Below are 21,240 nucleotides of genomic sequence, written 5' to 3' on the forward strand. Positions count from 1 at the left end.
CTTTATGTAATACTTTTTGTCCTAATCCGTGTATATTTTTCAATTTGAAAATTACCGTGATACGCTCTTGGCCGTCCGCGGCCGTCGTCAAAGTCAAAAGTGGTTACGTTTTCTCATTGGTAGTCTGACTTTTTCGCACTCATGGGATGTTCATATACGTGATGGCTTCCCTTTCGCACACTTGCTGTCTGTCAAGCGCGAGCGGGAATTGTATGTCTGTGCTCAGACCGCACGTCACCGAAGTGTCAAAACTGAAATTGAACTTTATGCATATGCACCTAGGTCTATGTTGCTCTGTGGTCTATGACCGATGAATACGTCTTTGGCGTTGGACCTGCGGTGCGTATATATCGGTCATTGGCGTCCAAAAGGTTAACAACTGGCCGGATGAAGCGCTAAATCGGCTAAACTAAACAGAAATACATGAATTATTCTGCCTTGGAACCAATGTATGATTTCATACCAGCTGCGGTAGAGACTACAGGACCTTACAAGGGCGTAGCCAGCCAGTGAACTAGGGGGTGGCGAGTTGATAGGCCTGGTGGGGGGGGGGGCAGAGGCCACAGGGCCATGCATTGTATGTAAAATTTTAGCTCCAGGGGGGGGGGCGGCTGTATCTACCTACGCCCATGGGACCTTCTTCTTGGCAATTCAACGGGGCAACGCTGCCAGTGACATGAGGACGTTTGGGCCGGCTACGGTCCGGGATGGCACCAAAAGCCTAGTTTAATTTAGTGGATAAGAACTTTAGATTGACAAAGCCTGTTGCGGATTACATCATTTGTAAGGTAAGTAGGTAAGTGACGAAGCTTGTAGCTGATTAGCCTGTGCGTCCACTTAACGAAGCCTGCGTAGCTGATCACAAACTTTGGGTGGTAATCAAAATAAATTAATTTAAAACAAAAACGTTTAATTAGGTACACATTTAATTTATTTCTTCTTTACGCACACAAACAAGAGTTCAATAAAAGAGGCGGATTCGATGTCTCGAGGCACTACAATACAAATACCTACCTATATAAATACCAGAATATTATGAACTCTTAAAGTCACCACCAAAATGGTATTTTAAAAGTACCTATTTTAATGCGGCTATATTTGTCTGTTCGTCACAGCGGTCTAAGTATTTAATAACAATTAATTAATTTGAAATCTGATAGTTTTAAAAATGCAAATATTATAAACATTGCGTGCGTTAATTTTTATTAAACGTGTTTTCACCGCCAAGGTGTGATAACTGATAACCCATTTTAAATAGAGGTACCGGCTGAACATAAAAAGGTCATAATTCTGCAGAACCTTTCTTTTTGTAGAACACTTTCTGCAAAGAAGAATGGAGAAAAATACCCATAATAGCAAAAAATATGAAATGATTGAACGTAATGCAACGTATCACTTCATCCTTATTTTCATTTTGTTATCACATGCACCTTTCTGCATACTTCCTTATTATCCTGCTGAGAGTGACAGGGAAATAACACATACATTTCTTTGTTCTTCTTAGCAGAAAGTGTCCGGCGACACCTAATAGATGTGATAACTCTTGCTCTTTAAAAACTGTAAAATGGTTGATGTACCTAATAACAGCTTAGTACCCTATCGTTAGGTGATACGCAGTGGAAGAGGGTAACATAATTATTTCCTTTTGTTTATTGCACTGTGTAAGATTGACCCGTAATATTTATTTATTTACTATTTTATTTATTGTAATAAGTAAATCATTGGTCCTAGTCTTACGAAGATTGATATATATTTAATGTTTCCTTTTCTTCTTTGCTAACGTGGTGAGCAGGGTGGTGATGGTGGTCAAAGTGGTGGGAGCCTCGGTGACCGAGGCGGTCGCATTCATGAAATCATCATCGTCATCCGGGTCCTGGACACGCGAATCGTCGGGTATACTGATTTGGAACTGCAGGAGTACAACTAGGTAAGTCACCATCGTAGCTAGTAGCTGTGAACAATTTTGGTAAGATTAATTCAATTTACCTAAGTCTTTGTATTATTTTATATATACGAAAAATTTTAATCGGTGATCAGGAGTTGAATAATATTAATTACCAACCTAAATAGATTTCAATACGCAATATCTCATGCAAGTTAATTCACCATCTAATTAATTACACTTAATTATAGGCCTTAAAATTAATAAACACCGGCTACATGGACACCTTATTTTTATTGAAGGAAGTAGGTGTACGTCAATTGCCATCGATTTGGCGGGGAATAAGGGGAATTGAACAATTTCACAATGACAAATTGACAGCTTATTTTTTATAATTTAGTTTTTTATGGCCGTTACTTTGGTTTTCAAGTTATACTTGGTCAACCAGATCTTGACTTGACAGTAGAATAATCTTTAATAGAAAAAAACCGACTTCTCTAACTACTAGCCTAACCCACTTAACGGTGCTTATACTTTATTTGGTAATATGTATACATTTTATGGTAATCATAGTGGTTGATTTAGTTTAGGTATCATAGTGGTTTTCCGGGTCAAGGTCCGGGTCTGGGTCCGAGTCCGAGTACGGGTCCGAGTCCGGAGTCCGGGGCCCAATCCAAGTCAAAATCGAAATTGAAAATCACAAAACGTGTACTATGCGTCGTTGAGGAGTTCTGTTCTGATCATCATCAGCAGTTTCACTTCATCAAATGCCACAGTTTTTAATGTAAATGCTTGATTTTCTGATGAAAATGTATAAAATTCTATACGGATGCCTTTAAGATTTGAGAAGTTCCCTCGATTCCTCATGGATACCATGTTCAGGACTTGAGATTGACATAAATGTGCCTAACAACCTAACTTGCTTAACAAACATAACGAAAAGGACAAATCGCCAAATGCGAGCTATGCGTCGTTGAAGAGTTCCGTTATGATCATCATCAGCAGTTCCACTTCATCAAATGCGAAGGTTTTTAATGAAAATGCTCGATTTTCTGATGAAAATACAAAAATCTCTATACGCATGCCTTTAAGATTGGAGGAGTTCCCTCGATTCCTCGTGGATCCCATCATTAGAACTCGAGCTTGACAAAATTGTGGCTTAAAAACTTAACTTGCTTAACAAACATAACGAAGAGGACAAATCGCCAAACGTGAACTATTCGTCGTTGAAGAGTTCTGTTCTGATCATCATCAGCAGTTCCACTTCATCAAATGTCACTTTTTTTTTATGTATATGCTTGATTTGTTGATGAAAATACAAAAATCTCTATACGCATGCCTTTAAGATTTGAGGAGTTCCCTCGATTCCTCATGGATCCCATCATCAGCACTCGAGCTTGACAAAAATGTAGCTTAAAAACTTAACTTGCTTAACAAACATAACGAAGAGGACAAATCGTCAGACGTGTGCTATGCATCGTTGAAGAGTTCCGTTCTGATCATCATCAGCAGTTCCACTTCATCAAATGTCACTTTTTTGAATGTATATGCTTGATTTGTTGATAAAAATACAAAAATCACTATATGTGTGCCTTTAAGATTTGAGGAGTTCCCTCGATTCCTCATGGATCCCATCATCAGAACTGGGTTTTGACAAAAACGGGACCAATCTGTATGCATATACATACAATCAAAAAAATAATTTTCAAAATCGGTCCAGTAATGACGGAGATATGGAGTAACAAACATAAAAAAAAAAAAAAAAAAAAAAAAAAAAACATACAACCGAATTGATAACCTCCTCCTTTTAGATTTGGAAGTCGGTTAAAAAGGCGGCAAATTTGAAAAATGTAGGCGCGAAGGGATATCGTCTCATAGAAAATTTGAATTTCGCGCCTTTTTTTACTGACAAGATTTGGTTGACCAGCTATATTTGACTTTTTAGTTTTTTTTTATTTGAAAAGCTAGTTGAATTTGGAATAAAAAAAAACAGCATTTGCCTAATAGCCAATGAATACTGATTACGAAAAACCAAAAATATATGCAAAAACATCCCTAAATTTTACAAATAAATGGATTTGAAGTCACATGTTTATGTATTTTTTTTCCAAAATTTGTAATTTACAGACTAGCGTACAAATTACAGAAATAAGTTCCTCAGTTCATAAGCTTTCTAAAAAGGTACAATTGTTGACATTTTCCGCGATATTTGAAGTGAAAACTTCTTTAGCGGCGCTGGACACTTTTTGAGGTGGGGAAAAAATGATAAACTCGAGACAGCGTAAGGCGATCACGTGACCGTAAGGTTTAGATTGGCCACTCATTTAGATGGCATTTAAATCAATAAAGAAAAATCAACGACATTACATGAAAAAGGTTCTAATCTTGTACGGGCTGAAATACGAGGATCTCACAGTTACATTCTAACTTTATATCACTCAAATATAATTCAATAAAGCTACATCTTGATGAAATCGCTAATAAAAGTGAACTCTAGTACTGGTGAATAAAACTTAAAATATGACCGAATATATTTAGATGCGAGGTCTGCAAGGTAACTTTACAATTTCTATTCGAATTTTAAACAATGAACGCTACAAATTTAAGCTCACTGGCCAGCAATTTCGGAACTAAAGTTTTTCAATAGAAAGGAGGATGGGTCAATTATACATAGTGCTGCAGACATTTTGGACTAGTCATTGAGTTTTCACTTCTGTCGGCACTCCCGGAGTGCAACCCGTTGTTGTTTTTTTTTAATTATTAATAATGATAGCAGAGCAGGCTTACAAAAGCCTCCAACTAGTTTTTGAATCCCCATATATTTTATATAATTATGTATTTTCAATTGACACGATGGTTCGACTGAAGGACATGGACACGATTTCGTTTTAGTAGGCGTACTGGCAATATATTTAATGAAGCGTGAACATGATTCAACAAGCCTGCATACATAGGTAGCGCAAATGTACCTGTTACTGTACACGCTACTCGACACTAATAGCAGTAATAGCAAACGGCGTTCTGTTTAACGAATAGCGGTAGTAGATAATGTGCTGTAACACTTGTAACATGTTAAGGTTCTGTCACACAGGCGCGTTTTCCGGGCGGGGCGTGAGCGGGGCGTGAGCGTTTTATATGTAAAAGCGGCGCGCCCCGAAAACGCGCCTGTGTGACGAAGCCTTTAGACGTAATTATCTAGTAAGACTATGGTTGCAACTTCAGTCAACAGCGTCGAGTTTGCACCAGTTTGCAGTTAGCATATACTTACCTGTGTATGTATTATCAACAGCGCAGGTGTGCTATTATATTAATATTGTTATAGCGTACCTACTTAAAGTTTTCAATGAGATTTATACAAATATAGAATCAGAAGTGGTCCTTCCTTATCGACAACCGACCTATATGACCGAATATCACCGGCTTGATGAGCATCCCATTTGCATCGAAGAATCCTTTCATGTTCATCTGTGAAGGGTTAATCTCCGTCCGCAGGAACGATTATCAGCGCAATTGAATTTATCTCCCTACTTCTCTCTACTCCCTACGTCTCTATTACTTATTAGCTCTATTATATACACATACTAGCACTAGCCTCGTCAAATTAAGTCGAATATGGGCAATCAGGGGAAATAATTCGTGTAGTTTTGTAAATTGGTGCAATTATACCTCGTGGTGTCCAGATGAACATACTAAAGGTCCTCGGGGGTGAGGGGTGTAGGGGGTTGAAGGTACCGGTTTTCAGATTTTTGCTCATATCTCGAATAGCATTATAATTACTTCGTTCGGACAAAAGTTTCTACAAATTAGGCTAATGTATTTTTACTCTACGATCAATACTTTAGGAGCTACAGGGTGTTTAAAAGTTAACAAAGAGATACTACAAAATAGAAGATTTGATTTGAAGATAACATTCATAATTCCATTTTTTTTAGTTTAGAGTAAGCAAGCTTAGTCACCTGCTAATTAAAAATAAAAAAACGGCCAGGAGCTTGCCAGGCCATGCTCGTGTAGGTTTCCGTTCCGTCAAAATAGACTTTTTGCAAAAACTCAAAAACGACTGAGCACATCAAGTTCGCTATAGTTTTCCTTAAAAGTTTGTACTTAGCTTTACTTTCACGAATTTTCTATATTTTTTGGACCCATGGTCGAAAAGTGGGGATGACCTTTTTTTAGCTTCCAGCCTATAGTGTGGGGTGTCGTTAGATAGGTCATTCAAAAATTTCTTGAGCTGTACGAGTTTAAGAATTGTCAGTTAACAGTGTGGATGATGCATGCTAATATATATACAATTTTGGTACAAACAGCTTTAGCTACGGTCCTCCTCTGGTACGTACCAAGTAGGTTTGTTTTGAATTCCGATAAAATTGTATTGTATCGTAGCTGTATCAAAACTTATCTCGATCGATTGTGTTATTGAAACCCGTAACTCACCGACTTGAATAGCGTCCTGTTGACGTCGAAAAAGCCTCCCAAGCTGATTTGGGAGGGGTTCATTTCAGTGGCTCGAAGGAACATGTTCACCTCGGTCAGTGCGTCCGCGTTCATCCACGACAGCTCAATCATTAGAAGCTTCTTTTGGAAGTTCAGGCGTACCTATTCGAATTTATTATACAAATGCATAAGTAACATATTTGCGCATAGATAGACAGTAGGGTGCACATTTATGGGAAAACTTGTTCATTTAATTTATACTATGACTAACTATGGACTAATATATTGATCTTTAGAATTCATTATCATTTAGGTCGTATAGAATTCATCAATAATTATTGAAGATATTTAGATCAATTGCTGAACTTACGTTATGAGAAGCATAGTGCGCCTCGTCACAAATAAAGAATAGTAGCATAATACTGCAAAAAGCAGTTAAAGCTAAACCGATGTCTTTGACTCCGAAACCCTCGGAGATTTTGCTGAGTAGACCGTAGATCGAAAGTGTGATGATAAGGAACAAGTAGAGACTCATGAAAGTGAAGGTATAGCAATTCGCGATCCCGGTGTCTCGAGCCAGTTTACTGAGGCGCAACCAGAGCGCGCGGTATTCCGCGACCTTCCCGGCTGGCCCAATGTTACGAAGAGCCTATAACACAAAACATTCCAGTGATTACAAGTACGAAATGTGCGCTGGATAAATACTTTCATGTGAAAAGGAGGAGCGATATATATAATAGTTAGTGCTTTTCCATGTAAGAATATACCTGTTGGAAGTCTTCTGCCAAGATGTGCGCACAAATGCTGAGTGTTTCACAAAGAAGGTACCAGTAGCCGCCCAACATGTAAGTCAATATTTCCAGAAATACGTATGGAATAATTTGTAATAATTTGAAGTGGACCATGGTGACATGTGTGATGATCACTGATGCTGTTGAAAGCGCTGGGATGACTATAGACATGGCAAGAGCTTTTTTATATAGCCCTACAGGAAGGACTCGGTTTGATAGTTTTTTGTAAGCAATCTGTAAAAATATGAAGAATAAAGTAAGAAGATGTGACAGTCATTTCATGCTAGTGTAAAAAAATAATATTTACCTCATATTCAACCCATCCGTTGAGAACTTCGGCAATCTTTCTCGTTTCATACCACAATAAAGGGACTGCAATCATCGGAAACAAGTACACTGTAAATAGGTACTCAATCACAGCCTCCTCAAATTTACCTTCTTGCGCACCGGTTCTCACTATTTGGACTTTATTTAGGGAAAGATACAAAAGGTATGCGATAAGAGAACAGTAGAGAACGACAGAGTAAAGCATTGAGGGAGAGGCAGGTTGAAACTGGGTCACTCCCGGAACTGGCCTGGTTAATGGAAGAACGCCCATGATCTTCAGGAGAGCAAACACCGGCTTGATGTTTTCATAAATGATGTCTCTGGTGATGTCGGGATTGATCAAGTTATCTTGTATAGGGGCTATGGCATTATTAGGCGTCGGTAATCTCGGAGTACGATTGGGTGTAACGTCCAGGAATATGATTTTGTTCTTCGACTTTTCGTCCATTTGCGCCGCGATGCCATTGGGTATAGGTGGTTGATTTGGAAATAAGCTATTATTAGAGTAGAAAGCCATTTCACCTTTTCCCGCGGTACTAGCCGGGTTGGCGTCTGAACTGCGAGTGAGCCCGGAGAGGAGCGACTAATGGCGACACGCCGGCGGCTCCTAGTCATATTTCAAAACTTGACAAGTTGATTGCAGCCACGTAAGCGTTTCGTCGCCCTTGCGTTAAACTTTCAGTGCGTTCTTCACCTCGAACAGGACCTTGAGTCATTAGAACGCCCTCGCCATATCTTGTGGTTAATAAATGCATCATTTATTTTGTTATTTGCATACGAAGTGATTCAATTACGTGCCTAAATGATTTTTACTGAGTTTTGAATGACTGGGCCCGATTTCGCCATACTTACTACTCGTAGAGGGTGGATAAATAAAGGCTGAAAAAATATTTTAAACATTATTTTCTTGCGTTGATCAAATTGACATTTATTTAGTTGCCTACTCAGATGATAAACAACTATTTTGCTAGAGTTCACAATCAGCAGCTGAAACCTAACTATAGATGGTCAAGTAGATCTTGTCAGTAGAAAAAGACGGCAAATTTGAAAAATGTAGAGTCTGTGCGGAAAGAGAAGAGTCGTGGAATGTATTGGGCCCCATACATTCCACGACTCTTCTCTTTCCGCACAGACTACAGGCGCGAAGGGATATTGTCCCATAGAAAATTTGAATTTCGCGCCTTTTTTACTGACAAGATCTGCTTTACCAGCTTTATTTGTCTATTGCAAAACTTATTAGTTGGTCAAACCAATTTGTCACTAGGTAAATAAGAAAAAACACTATACCTACTCATCCTTTTCTTTTGGGTGCTAGTACTAGCGTAAGACAAAGATAGTAAGAAAGAGAGACAGTCCTTTGAGAAACTATAGATTTTAAAAAGAAAGTAATTGTTTTCCGCCAAACATTGTCTATGGAAATATAGTTTAAAAAAGTATATGTGATAGGCCTCCTCTGTGTTTCATGATTGTCTATCTAGTGACTATTAAGCCTACATTATGTGTATCAGACGATTTGCAGACGATATCCACGCAGAATATGAAATTCCTTTTAATATTTGTGTAAAAGATAATTTAAAGAGGACATTGCAACATTCGTCATAATTGCTTTTAAATTCCATTTATTCCAATTTTCTAAGCACGTTTACCTTGCTTAGGAATTCGTACGAACTTTGCCTCCGCACATTATGTAGATTTATTATAATTCCGCAGGTACTTATACTTCTGCGTGAAATATCTTTCAAGATCGCGGAGGAATGATGCGATTCGTGATCTGGAACCACATTATGTCTTATTAGGGATTAAAAGATTGTGTACCCGGCTTGTAAGTTGTTTGTTTAAGTACAGATTCGTTGTCGTATAAGTTACGCCATACCTGATATTGAATTTAGGGTTTATTTAAAAGAAGTTGCGCCGTCTTACACCGTTAATTTTAAGCAGTTTATCATCTTCCAGCTGGGCGTTTCCACTTAACTGTGTACCATTAACGGCCGGTAAGCAAAGCTAACGGTCATTTTATTAGGAAAGTGACAGTCAGACGTGACTTAAACACAATTTAAGTTGCGCTTTAAAGTAAAGTCTATTTTTTATTCGGTAGACTAAAATGACATTTCATGTGTTGCTAGTTTTTTACGTCTTATAAATAGTGATGTGCTACAACCGTTACTAACCGAAATTAAACGATTGGGAAGTACTTATATTTGTTGATGAAGTGTCTGTAACACAATGAATGGATAATCCGTGACGTGCTAAAAGGGGACACTAGGAGAGGTATTAAAAATATGAAATAGTGTAGGTAAAAATGCCATCATTTTGAGGTATTTAGAAATTTTGTATCCAGGTCTATAGGTACACAATATTTCTAATATTTAAAGCGATTTTATTGTAAGATTAACAGTCACATCGAAGCTACATATCATATAGCTCATAATTCACCAAGTTACTCATCCTATTTCTCTACGTATACTAAGTTTTATTTAAATGAGAACCTTACTTTGTACTTTTCGTGACCGTTTTATAAAGGACCATTTAGGGTTAATTTTTTGTTTATTTTGAATCTAAAATTAATGTAATATTTATCGGTTATTCACAAACCGAAATCAAAGATGAGCACTGTTTGTTTTAAGCTGGCCACATTATTTGTACGTTTGACATTTGTGGTTGTCATTTTAGTCTACGGAATAAAAAAATAGACTTTAGGTACTCGATAAAATGAAAATGCGCAGCTAATGAAACCGCGCTGCTGTCCTAAAATTTCCCTCCTGTCCATCTCAAATCCAATCTCAAATCACATCAACTTACCGGATATCCAATCGCTGCGTAAAATCTATGTTCTTCTCTTAAACGAATAACGCATAGACAGATAGTCCCCATACGGCTGACCTGTCAAAAGTGAAGCCGAAACTAGATCGATGTGTGCGTGGGAGGCTCGTGTTTTACACTCAGCAACACACACATACATACAAAAACGTGTTGCCAGTATATAGATATTTCTCTCAAATTGGGGTATTTTAACCACATCCTTAACACTTGGTTATTATTAATTTGTATGTGTGTAGATTTGATTTTGTAGCCAAAGCTTTTTATGTTCCTTTTAAGGATTTTTTGCATTTATGTACTTTGTGAAATAAGTTTTCAATAAAAAACGGATACATTTTGACTATTTTTATTTAGAATGTGCATAAAATAATAAAAATAATACATAAATTGAAATAAAATAATGAAATACTTAAAATATATATTTTTTATGCAATTATACAAGGAACTTCAATTAAGCGTATTTATTCTAGAATATAAACGTCATGTCTCATCTTGAGGAAAAAAAATCACTACACTGGCAACATTTATAAGAAATGGCGGCTAAAGAAACTTAGGATTTTTATATTTACGATTAGGTAAAAATATCACATTAAACTCGATACTTACGCGTGAAATGTAATGTCAGTCTGTTTGTTTTTATAATATGATGCGTTGTGACACCCATTCACTGCACAAACAACCATCTTTCCTGTGGTTTTGATTTTTAAACGGGAGGTGTACACAAACCAATTTGACCTTGAGAACTGCCAAGGCGGTTCGAATACGGTGACACGAGTGCGACGTGACGTCGCACTTGAAATGGCTTCACATGGTATGTACGAACACTCCATCTGTGCCTCTTGTTATAACTGTTAGTGTTCCATACTTAATTCAAAACAGGTAATGACAATAACCATCACGAAATATTGTGCTGTGCTTATTTTCACATGGGGCTGAAACATTTTCAAACAAAAAATAGTAGTTTGTGTGACAGGGGATCAAAATGATATATTTCCGTCAAGGGCGTACTTTGAATCCTGAATCAAAGACATATGTTACATATTATATGTAACTCCGTATAAGAGTAATAAAGGCGCACACACCTTTAGCCTATGCTCGGCTAGATGGCGTTGACGACAGCGTTTCACATTTAACAATTTTAACACATAGGTATCAGTGAAAGAACATGGGTCGAAATGGTATAAAAATAATAAAATCATCTATCCATATACAGTGTGGAAAGATAAGTCGGGCCCTGGAGGGAAACTACCTTAAATCCTTAAACTGGCTCATTTTACTTTAATGAGACATTCCTTTATTTTTAAAAAGAAACAAAACTGCATCCAAAGATTTTCTAAAACTCGCTTGCCTCACCCGGGACTCGAACCAACTAAAATAAAAAAAAACAAACGCTCCCTATTTTATTATACTAATCGATAGTATTATATTCAGGATAAAACTTCTCTAACAAACATGTGGTCTTCAAAGTAAAAATGATCGTTAAATCTAACATTAACTTTATTTATTAGGGCGGCAAAGACGCACCTCATTACTTTAGAAAGAGCCCAACGGTCTCTTCTCAAAGTTATTTACCGGAAACCATCACGATACAGTACTAAAGAACTATACACGCTTGCCAATGTTCTCTCGGTTCGCCAATTGTATCTTAGAAAAATCATGTACAATTATGGAAAACTGCATGACAAGATTTTTGAAGCAGACACAAGACGCCGTCAGCGCTGGAAAACCACAAAAACGCGTACAAAATTTGCCCAAAGATTTCACCCCTTCATTTCAGCTCTAGTAAAGAAATCATTCTGCAAACTACATCCCATAAAGAGACCTCCTAGCAAACGGTATTTAACTAATACTCAACTAGATTACCACGACACTGAACTCCTCCTAAACGTGTTAAAATAATTAATTAAATATTTACAATACTTACATAGATATACATTTTATAATAATAACATTGAAATAATACTTCCTTATCATAAATATTATAGTATGCATTTTTACACACTAACACACACACACACACACACACACACACACACACACACACACGCACACACACACACACACACACACACACACACACACACACACGCACACACACGAACACACCCACACATACAGTGTAACTCTCTGTACAATTTGTACCTACCAATATATAGATTAAGAAACTAGTATAAGTAACGAAACTGGGTCCTGTAACACAGGGTTTCCTAGATCAGGACACAGGGACGTGATTTACTGTATGCCTAAATTTATACAATAAACTTTTTTCATTTTTTTTTCATTTTTCATTTTACTATCAATTTGTTACACTTAAATTATTTAACTGATAAATTGTTCGAAATGAGCCCCCTCGTTCCGGCTACATAAAATTAGTCGTCGTTGCAATTCATTTCTTGTAGCCTTCAGCAAAGTGTTGTGGTGTATGCCCCTAATAACATTTTCTACCGCAACCCTTAGTTCTTTAACGGTTTCATAGTAAGTTTCATAAAAATAACATTTTTTACATGACCCCATAAAAAGAAGTCCATGGACGTCAGGTCTGGACTTCTTGCAGGCCATCTTATGGTCCCGTTTACACCTATCCAGACATTGACATTTTCATTGAGGTAAGCCCTGGCAATTCTGCTGTTGTGGGCAGGTGCACCATCTTGTAACAAATTGATAGTAAAATAAAGTTAATGTTAGATTTAACGATAATTAGGGTTCCGTAGCCAAATGGCAAAAAACGGAACCCTTATAGATTCGTCATGTCTGTCTGTCTGTCCGTCTGTCTGTCCGTCCGTATGTCACAGCCACTTTTCTCCGAAACTATAAGAACTATACTGTTGAAACTTGGTAAGTAGATGTATTCTGTGAACCGCATTAAGATTTTCACACAAAAATAGAAAAAAAGCAATAAATTTTTGGGGTTCCCCATACTTCGAACTGAAACTCAAAAATTTTTTTTTCATCAAACCCATACGTGTGGGGTATCTATGGATAGGTCTTCAAAAATGATATTGAGGTTTCTAATATAATTTTTTTCTAAACTGAATAGTTTGCGCGAGAGACACTTCCAAAGTGGTAAAATGTGTGTCCCCCCCCTGTAACTTCTAAAATAAGAGAATGATAAAACTAAAAAAAATATATGATGTACATTACCATGTAAACTTCCACCGAAAATTGGTTTGAACGAGATCTAGTAAGTAGTTTTTTTTATACGTCATAAATCGCCTAAATACGGAACCCTTCATGGGCGAGTCCGACTCGCACTTGGCCGCTTTTTTTTATTTTTAAGACTAATGTTTGTTAGAGAAGTTTAACCTGAATAATAATACTATCGATTAGTATAATAAAATAGGGAGTGTTTGTTTTTTAATTTTAGTTGGTTCGAGTCCCGGGCGAGGCAAGCGAGTTTTAGAAAATCTTTGAATGCAGTTTAGTTTCTTTTTAAAAATAAAGGAAGGTCTCCTTTAAGTAAAATGAGCCAGCTTAAGGATTTAAGGTAGTTTCCCTCCAGGGCCCGACTTATCTTTCCACACTGTATATATTTTTAGATAGTTTTATACATTTTCATTTTGAGTTTTAATCGTGTGTCGATAGATGGCAGTAAATTTGCTGTGACTACAAAATTTACTATGACAGGACCCCTCTATACTATCTATTCTCTTTGCCTGAATAAAGCGATAGATTCTACAATATACTAAAGTAGAATCCTGAGCGTAACGAGGGATTCAAGTGTTAACGCCCAAGACGAAATAATTTTGATACCGTGTGACACATACTGTGCTTTTCACATCAACTATGAGGAAAATAAAAAAATCTTAGTGTTGAACCAATCTGATGCTTAAACAGATTATTTAAGCTAAAACAATAATGTGCAAAAAATGTAAAAATAGTGTGCTAGAACTTCCTAGCAGGGAGGAAAAGTGCCACTTTGATCCCTCCTAGTAGGGAAGAAATAGTTATTTGTACAACAAGAGATCAAAGTTTAATATTTCTTCGAGTGCTTATTTTGAGTCCCGTGCAAGCGAAAGATTCTATACTAGATTCACGAGCGTAGCGAGTGAATCTAATTTAGAATCTTGAGCGTAGTAAGGGACTCAAAAGCGCACGAGGTGTAAATAACTTTGATCTCGTGTAGTTCACAAAACTTTTCACCTCAGCAGTGAGAACATATTAGAGAACCCGAAAGATGTATTCCTTCTTCATCACTTACCTATTCACTCATGTTTTCTTAAGATATACCAACAATTAAGTTTTCACCTCAGCAGCTCGAACAAGGGTACTTTGCTACTTAAAAACAGTGAGAAAAATCGCATTTTACTCACCGAGTGAGGAAAATCACATTTTGCTCATTTTGTCTCACTCAGTGAGCAAAATGCGATTTTGCTCACTGTTTTTAAGTAGCAAAGTACCCTTGTTCGAGCTGCTGAGGTGAAAAACTCTTTTCCGAATAGGTGGTGTGAAAAGTTACTGTTACACTCTTAGGTAGGTACTACTGTACCTAGTCTCCACACAAAAGCATCCCCTTCTTCGCGCTTTTCAAATTTTAATTCAAATGTCATCTTCGACATCTGTAACTTCTGATTACACTTATTGTAGAACTTTCCTACGGGTTTATCGTTTTAGTGGAAAGAGCCGAGCCGCTGATCGGTGATACTAGCAGGCATTTTGATTCTACAATAGATGATAATAGGTAGGTATCGTAAATGTCGTAGTGGATCTGGATCTCGACTATGTTCATAATTAATCTTAGCGCGCGGTACTCATTTATTCCGGTTAGTATCATAGTTCATAATTGGAGCGTTTCAGGCTGAAACAACCTCGTAGTTTAAGGAAGCCTCTTAATGAAAGCGGTATTACGTCGCTAATTCAAACCCAACAGGCGGCGGCCCGCGCAATTAAACGGAGCTGCATCGCGGTAGCTTAATTGACAGGTAAGTCGGTTGCACGTACTCTACGCATATAGGAACAGTACGGCTACCATCAGTTTGGCACTGACATAAACGCCATCGAGAACGTAATTTACTTTCTATACATCTCGCTCGTACTCGTATATTAGTTCGAACGAGATATATAGAAAGTAAATTACGTTCTCGATAGCGTATGTGTCAGTTTTGACACTGTCAGTGACTCATGGTACGGGCTCAGACAACGGAGGCAAACCGGGCGGGCCGGACTTTTTGCTTGACACAGACCTCCTACTATCACATGATAAGAATGTCTCTGCTGGGCTATGTACAAATTAAATTACTTTCGGTGAAAATATTTTAATTTGTATTATTTCAAGTATACATACTACTATTTAATTAAACTAACGAGTTCACAATCTTTCGGTGTCAACTATAAACCGAATTAAATGTTTATATAGGTATCTATAAAGGAAAAAACTATGACGGCTTCAGTGTCCAGCCCTAGTAGCACGGTCGCATTTTTATCATTTGTCACCATGCCTGTCACGTTCTAACAAGTATGTAAGTGCGAAGTGACGGGCATAGTGATCGTCGATAAAAATGGAACCGTGCTGAGCCCGCAGAGCTGGAATCGAACCAGCGTCCTCTGTTTACGCGACAGATGCCTAGACTGCTTGGCTCGACTTATTCCGGCTTATCTCTGCGGCGGTTTATAAACATGTTTAATTAAATCTTAAAAATCGTAACTTACTTGAAAGCGGTTAACATGTTATTTGTTTTACAAGAGGGCAAAGTTGTTGTTTAATTCCTTGTGTTAATATTAATATCCGAGCAAGCGAAAGATTCCAAAATTGAACCACGAGCATAGCGAGTAGTTCGAAAAGTTGAATCTTGAGCGTTGCGCGGGATTCAAGACACGAGGGTTAAACAAACTTTGCTCTCCAGTGAAACATAAAAATGCATACACATTCATAACACCAATGCAATTGTAGCTTATAAATGAAAATTATAAGCTAAAATTTTTTGTCAAATGTGTCATGATACTCATGACCAGGCCTCGGAGTTTTTTTAGCACGGTAAGACTAAGGAGAGCTATGGAGTCTTTGTTAACATTAAAATTAAGTTCATACTCATACTCATCCTCATTAATTAAGTACAAGTAAATTATGTACAGCTCTAGACCTAATAAATATCAGCGATCATCACAATAACGAAATACGTAACTATATATTCATGACATAATGTGACATCTGATTTACTCATACACATATTTAGGTAAAGAGGTTTAATCATAAGTGGCCTATCACTTAAAAAAGTACTTAAGACATGCAACCTATGATTATAAACATTGGTAATACGTATTCGACATATTAAAACGATATTCCATAGATATTAAAACTGTTTATTATTCATTAAGGTTGATATAGAGCTACAATATTTTAGAATAGTTATGCGTTACTCTTCCTTACGTCTACAAAACAGTTCGTTCACACATAATGGGCAGTATAAACGTCGTAAGTCGCATTCATGGGCATCATTTTCAAGACACCAATATCAATATCTTAACAGTAATTATAGTATGTAGGTACGTTAAGTACTTAAATAAAATATTGGAGCGATGACACTGCAATATGGGTAATATAATAATATTAACATACACATATACATATTATATTATTGGGCATCATTTTCAAGACACCAATATCCTTATCTTAACAGTAATTATAGTATGTAGGTACGTTAAGTACTTAAATAAAATATTGGAGCGATGACACTGCAATATGGGTAATATAATAAAAAGCGGCCAAGTGCGAGTCGGACTCGCCCATGAAGGGTTCCGTATTTAGGCGATTTATGACGTATAAAAAAAACTACTTACTAGATCTCGTTCAAACCAATTTTCGGTGGAAGTTTACATGGTAATGTACATCATATATTTTTTTTAGTTTTATCATTCTCTTATTTTAGAAGTTACAGGGGGGGGGACACACATTTTACCACTTTGGAAGTGTCTCTCGCGCAAACTATTCAGTTTAGAAAAAAATGATATTAGAAACCTCAATATCATTTTTGAAGACCTATCCATAGATACCCCACACGTATGGGTTTGATGAAAAAATAATTTTTGAGATTCAGTTCGAAGTATGGGGAACCCCAAAAATTTATTGTTTTTTTTCTATTTTTGTGTGAAAATCTTAATGCGGTTCACAGAATACATCTACTTACCAAGTTTCAACAGTATAGTTCTTATAGTTTCGGAGAAAAGTGGCTGTGACATACGGACGGACAGACGGACAGACGGACAGACAGACAGACATGACGAATCTATAAGGGTTCCGTTTTTTGCCATTTGGCTACGGAACCCTAATATTAACATACACATATACATATTATTACTTTTTTATAATATAACATTTAATTAAATATATGTAAACAGAATTAATTACATATAAGTAGTCTAAGTATTTATAAAACGATTCGGACGAACTTAATTAATGAGGATGAGTATGAGTATGAATTTAATTTTAATGTTAACAAAGACTCCATAGCTCTCCTTAGTCTTACCGTGCTAAAAAAACTCCGAGGCCTGCTCATGACAATCGAAAATATGACAATGTGTCCTTCCTCAGGCCTCAAACTATCTCCATCTCCATACCAAATTTCATCTAAATACTTACAGCAGTTTAAGCGTGAAGAGATGACCGACAGGCAGTTACTGTCGCATTTATAATATTATATTTAAAATATATAATCTAAAGTAGGGATATATTACGTTTATCTATGCGATGCAAGCCTTCTGTTTCAAACCACTTTGTAACAGATGACATCCAAGAAACAGGCTCGCTTCGAGTTAAATTAGCTTTCGGGACAAACTGTTGCTTTTTCATTAAAGAACTTGGCCAGCACGAACAGACCAATAGCTACAGAATTATTGATCTATGTACCTATATGGTCGAAATGCGGTCATGCATTGATAAACAACACAATAAAAGTTTTACTTCACAAAACTACTAGCCTTATCCTATAAATAAATAAACCCTACATCTTGGTAGAATATTAGTTCCTATGACTGTAGTAAAGCTTTATGAGCTTTTACATTTTTGGCAGAGTTGTATTTATTGGTACCTATGGGTAGTACTTAGTAATCCTTTTACGAAATAAAGTTGTTCGTTGTGTTTGTAAGTGTAAAAAAATTATATGTACCTACATAAGTGCAATAAAAAATACTGTTATGCCAAACTATGTATTACGACGTAATATCATTACATAGATAGTCGAGCGTTTGAGATTACAAATTGACGCGCCGCCGCGCGCCGGCAATCTCGAGATGCGAGTCATCGTAATCGCATCCGAGCGGGGCGTCTCGAGTGGATGCCGTCACACACAACACACACAGCCACTCATACTTGACGTTTATTGATTACTGCTAATACTACGTTTAAATTACTTATTTTGATCTTAACTTAGTGGTTTTAACACTGACCTACTTCTGTAGGTTTCAAATTCAAAAACAAAACAATTACTTTTGGAACTGAGAATAAGATATACACGAATCACCTGTCGACGTAAATATTAAAATAAACATTTACCCTGCTAACTACTGGGAGAAAAAAACCCAGTACCTAACACAAAAAAACAACGGGTTGCACTCCGGGAGTGCCGACAGAAGTGAAAACTCAATGACTAGTCCAAAATGTCTGCAGCACTATGTATAATTGACCCATCCTCCTTTCTATTCAAAAACTTTAGTTCCGAAATTGCTGGTGCTCAGTGAGCTTGTTTAAAATTCGAAATTCAAATTTGTAGCGTTAATTGTTTAAAATTCGAATAGAAATTGTAAAGTTTCCTTGCAGACCTCGCATCTAAATATATTTGGTCATGATATTTTGAGTTTTATTCACTAGTACTAGAGTTCACTTTTATTAGCGATTTCATCAAGATGTAGCTTTATTGAATTTATATTTGAGTGATATAAAGTTAGAATGTAACTGTGAGATCCTCGTATTTCCGCCCGTACAAGATTAGAACCTTTTTCATGTAATGTCATTGAGTTTTTCTTTATTGATTTAAATGAGTGGCCATCTAAACCTTACGGTCACGTGATCGCCTTACGGTCACGTGATCGCCTTACGCTGTCTCGAGTTTATCATTTTTTCCCCACCTCAAAAAGTGCCCAGCGCCGCTAAAGAAGTATTCACTTCAAAAATTGTTTCAGTTGTTAAGTTAACATAGTAACAGATGAGATATAAACTCTCAGCTGTTAACACTGATACAAATTTGGTGTAGCATCTGGGCAAACCCCGAATCATCTTGAAAAACTTTGTTGACCCCTAAAAAGGTGGTCGGGACTGCGATAGGCGAGCGGAATTAATAGGGACGTTTAGGCTAGAGCTAGATTAAGCGTGTCCGTTACCAGAAGGGATAGGAGCTAACTAATAAACTCTACTCACAGTGGCTTCCAATTCTGGAAACGGGGCAATTATTGGGTACTTTGCTCTAAAAGATGGTCATTGGACCGAAAGTCTCGATAATACATGGTGGTCCAAAAATACGTTAACAAAGTTTTTGAGGTGAATACTTCTTTAGCGGCGCTGGGCACTTTTTAAGGTGGGGAAAAAATGATAAACTCGAGACAGTGTAAGGCGATCACGTGACTATAAGATTTAAATGGCCACTGATTTAGATGGCATTTAAATCAATAAAAAAAACTCAATGACATTACATGAAAAAGGATCTAATCTTGTACGGGCAGAAATACGGGGATCTCACAGTTACATGCTAACTTTATATCACTTAAATATAATTCAATAAAACTATATCTTGATGAAATCGCTAATAAAAGTGAACTCTAGTACTGGTGAATAAAACTCAAAATATCATGACCAGATATATTTATATGCGAGGTCTGCAAGGTAACTTTACAATTTCTATTCGAATTATAAACAATTAACGCTACAAATTTGAATTTAGAATTTTAAACAAGCTCACTGACCGGCCATTTCGGAACTAAAGTTTTTCAGTAGAAAGGAGGATGGGTCAATTATACATAGCGCTGCAGACATTTTGGACTAGTCATTGAGTTTTCACTTCTGTCGGCACTCCCGGAGTACAACCCGTCGTTTTTTTTACATATTAACGTATTAACTATCTAATAAGTATAGTGTGGTCCATACTATTCTCCTAAGGCCATACAAAACAAAAATCCTAAATTTGCCAGTGAAATTTAAACCTTTGTTTTAAGTAGAAAATATGATTTTCTTTTGTGTGAAAATCGAATCAAATAAAACAACTCTGTTGTAACTGAAACTGAATGACTCTGACCTACAGTTAATCTAAATCTTAATAATCGTGCACATACCTAGTTAACCCAACCTCCTTGCATTGCACAAATGGCATTTTGTACATCCTAAATTACATCGAAATGGCAACACAAAATCACGAATTAAAGCTATAAGTAGTCGCTGCTTAAATGGGTTCGTATCTGATGAACCGTTTGTTCGAGTATTCCCTTAACGCAACACAGTTTTATGTAAATGTTAACTCGTCTCGGTCCTTTTATGAAATGGTATACCTACACTTATATGATTATTGATTTCATAAACGGTGCGGAGCTAGTCTATTTCAGAATAGATAATGGGCCCGATTCGGATTTTGTAATAGACATCTATTAGATATCTTTTAGTCACCGCCAAGATACGATAACGATATGTAGATCTAACCTGTCAAATTTGACATTTCCGCGATTCTGGAGATACTCTTGAACGATTTCCACAAGATATTACTTAGAGATCTAATTCACATCTAATAGATATCTAACACGATCTATCGTAAAAGTGACATTGGTTGCCCGAATTGCGCTGCAAAAGAGAACTAGTTGAAATCTAAACTATAACGTATCTAGAATGGATCTAGTACGTGTCGTCGCTTGTGAATATCTTGAAGTTCGAATACGGCAGATAGAGCATAATGAATGACTGAATTTACCAGAATGTTTGTAACGACTTTTGACCGTTGCCAAATTTAGAAACCTGTTTTTAGAATAACGTTGCCCTGACAAATATTTTTTAGGGTTTTTTTACTTATTAAACTTTGTTTT

At 36.8% G+C, this 21,240-nt stretch overlaps 2 protein-coding genes across 2 annotated transcripts in view; one reads left to right on the plus strand and one right to left on the minus strand.

The window, feature by feature from the left end:
- LOC134653179 (endochitinase-like) overlaps positions 1-21,240 on the plus strand; it is an 87,049-nt gene that overhangs the window by 48,734 nt on the left and 17,075 nt on the right. The window lies entirely within an intron of this gene.
- Positions 1,711-8,060, minus strand: LOC134662552 (gustatory and odorant receptor 24). The gene is made up of 5 exons (XM_063518820.1): positions 7,412-8,060; positions 7,081-7,338; positions 6,684-6,962; positions 6,314-6,475; positions 1,711-1,951 (listed from the first exon to the last, which is right to left on the minus strand). Exons 1-5 carry the CDS (start codon positions 7,946-7,948, stop codon positions 1,754-1,756), a joined length of 1,434 nt encoding a protein of 477 aa, XP_063374890.1. The 5' UTR covers positions 7,949-8,060; the 3' UTR covers positions 1,711-1,753.

This window comes from Cydia amplana, chromosome 1 (assembly GCF_948474715.1).
Source record: "Cydia amplana chromosome 1, ilCydAmpl1.1, whole genome shotgun sequence".
Taxonomy (NCBI): Eukaryota; Metazoa; Arthropoda; class Insecta; order Lepidoptera; family Tortricidae; genus Cydia; species Cydia amplana.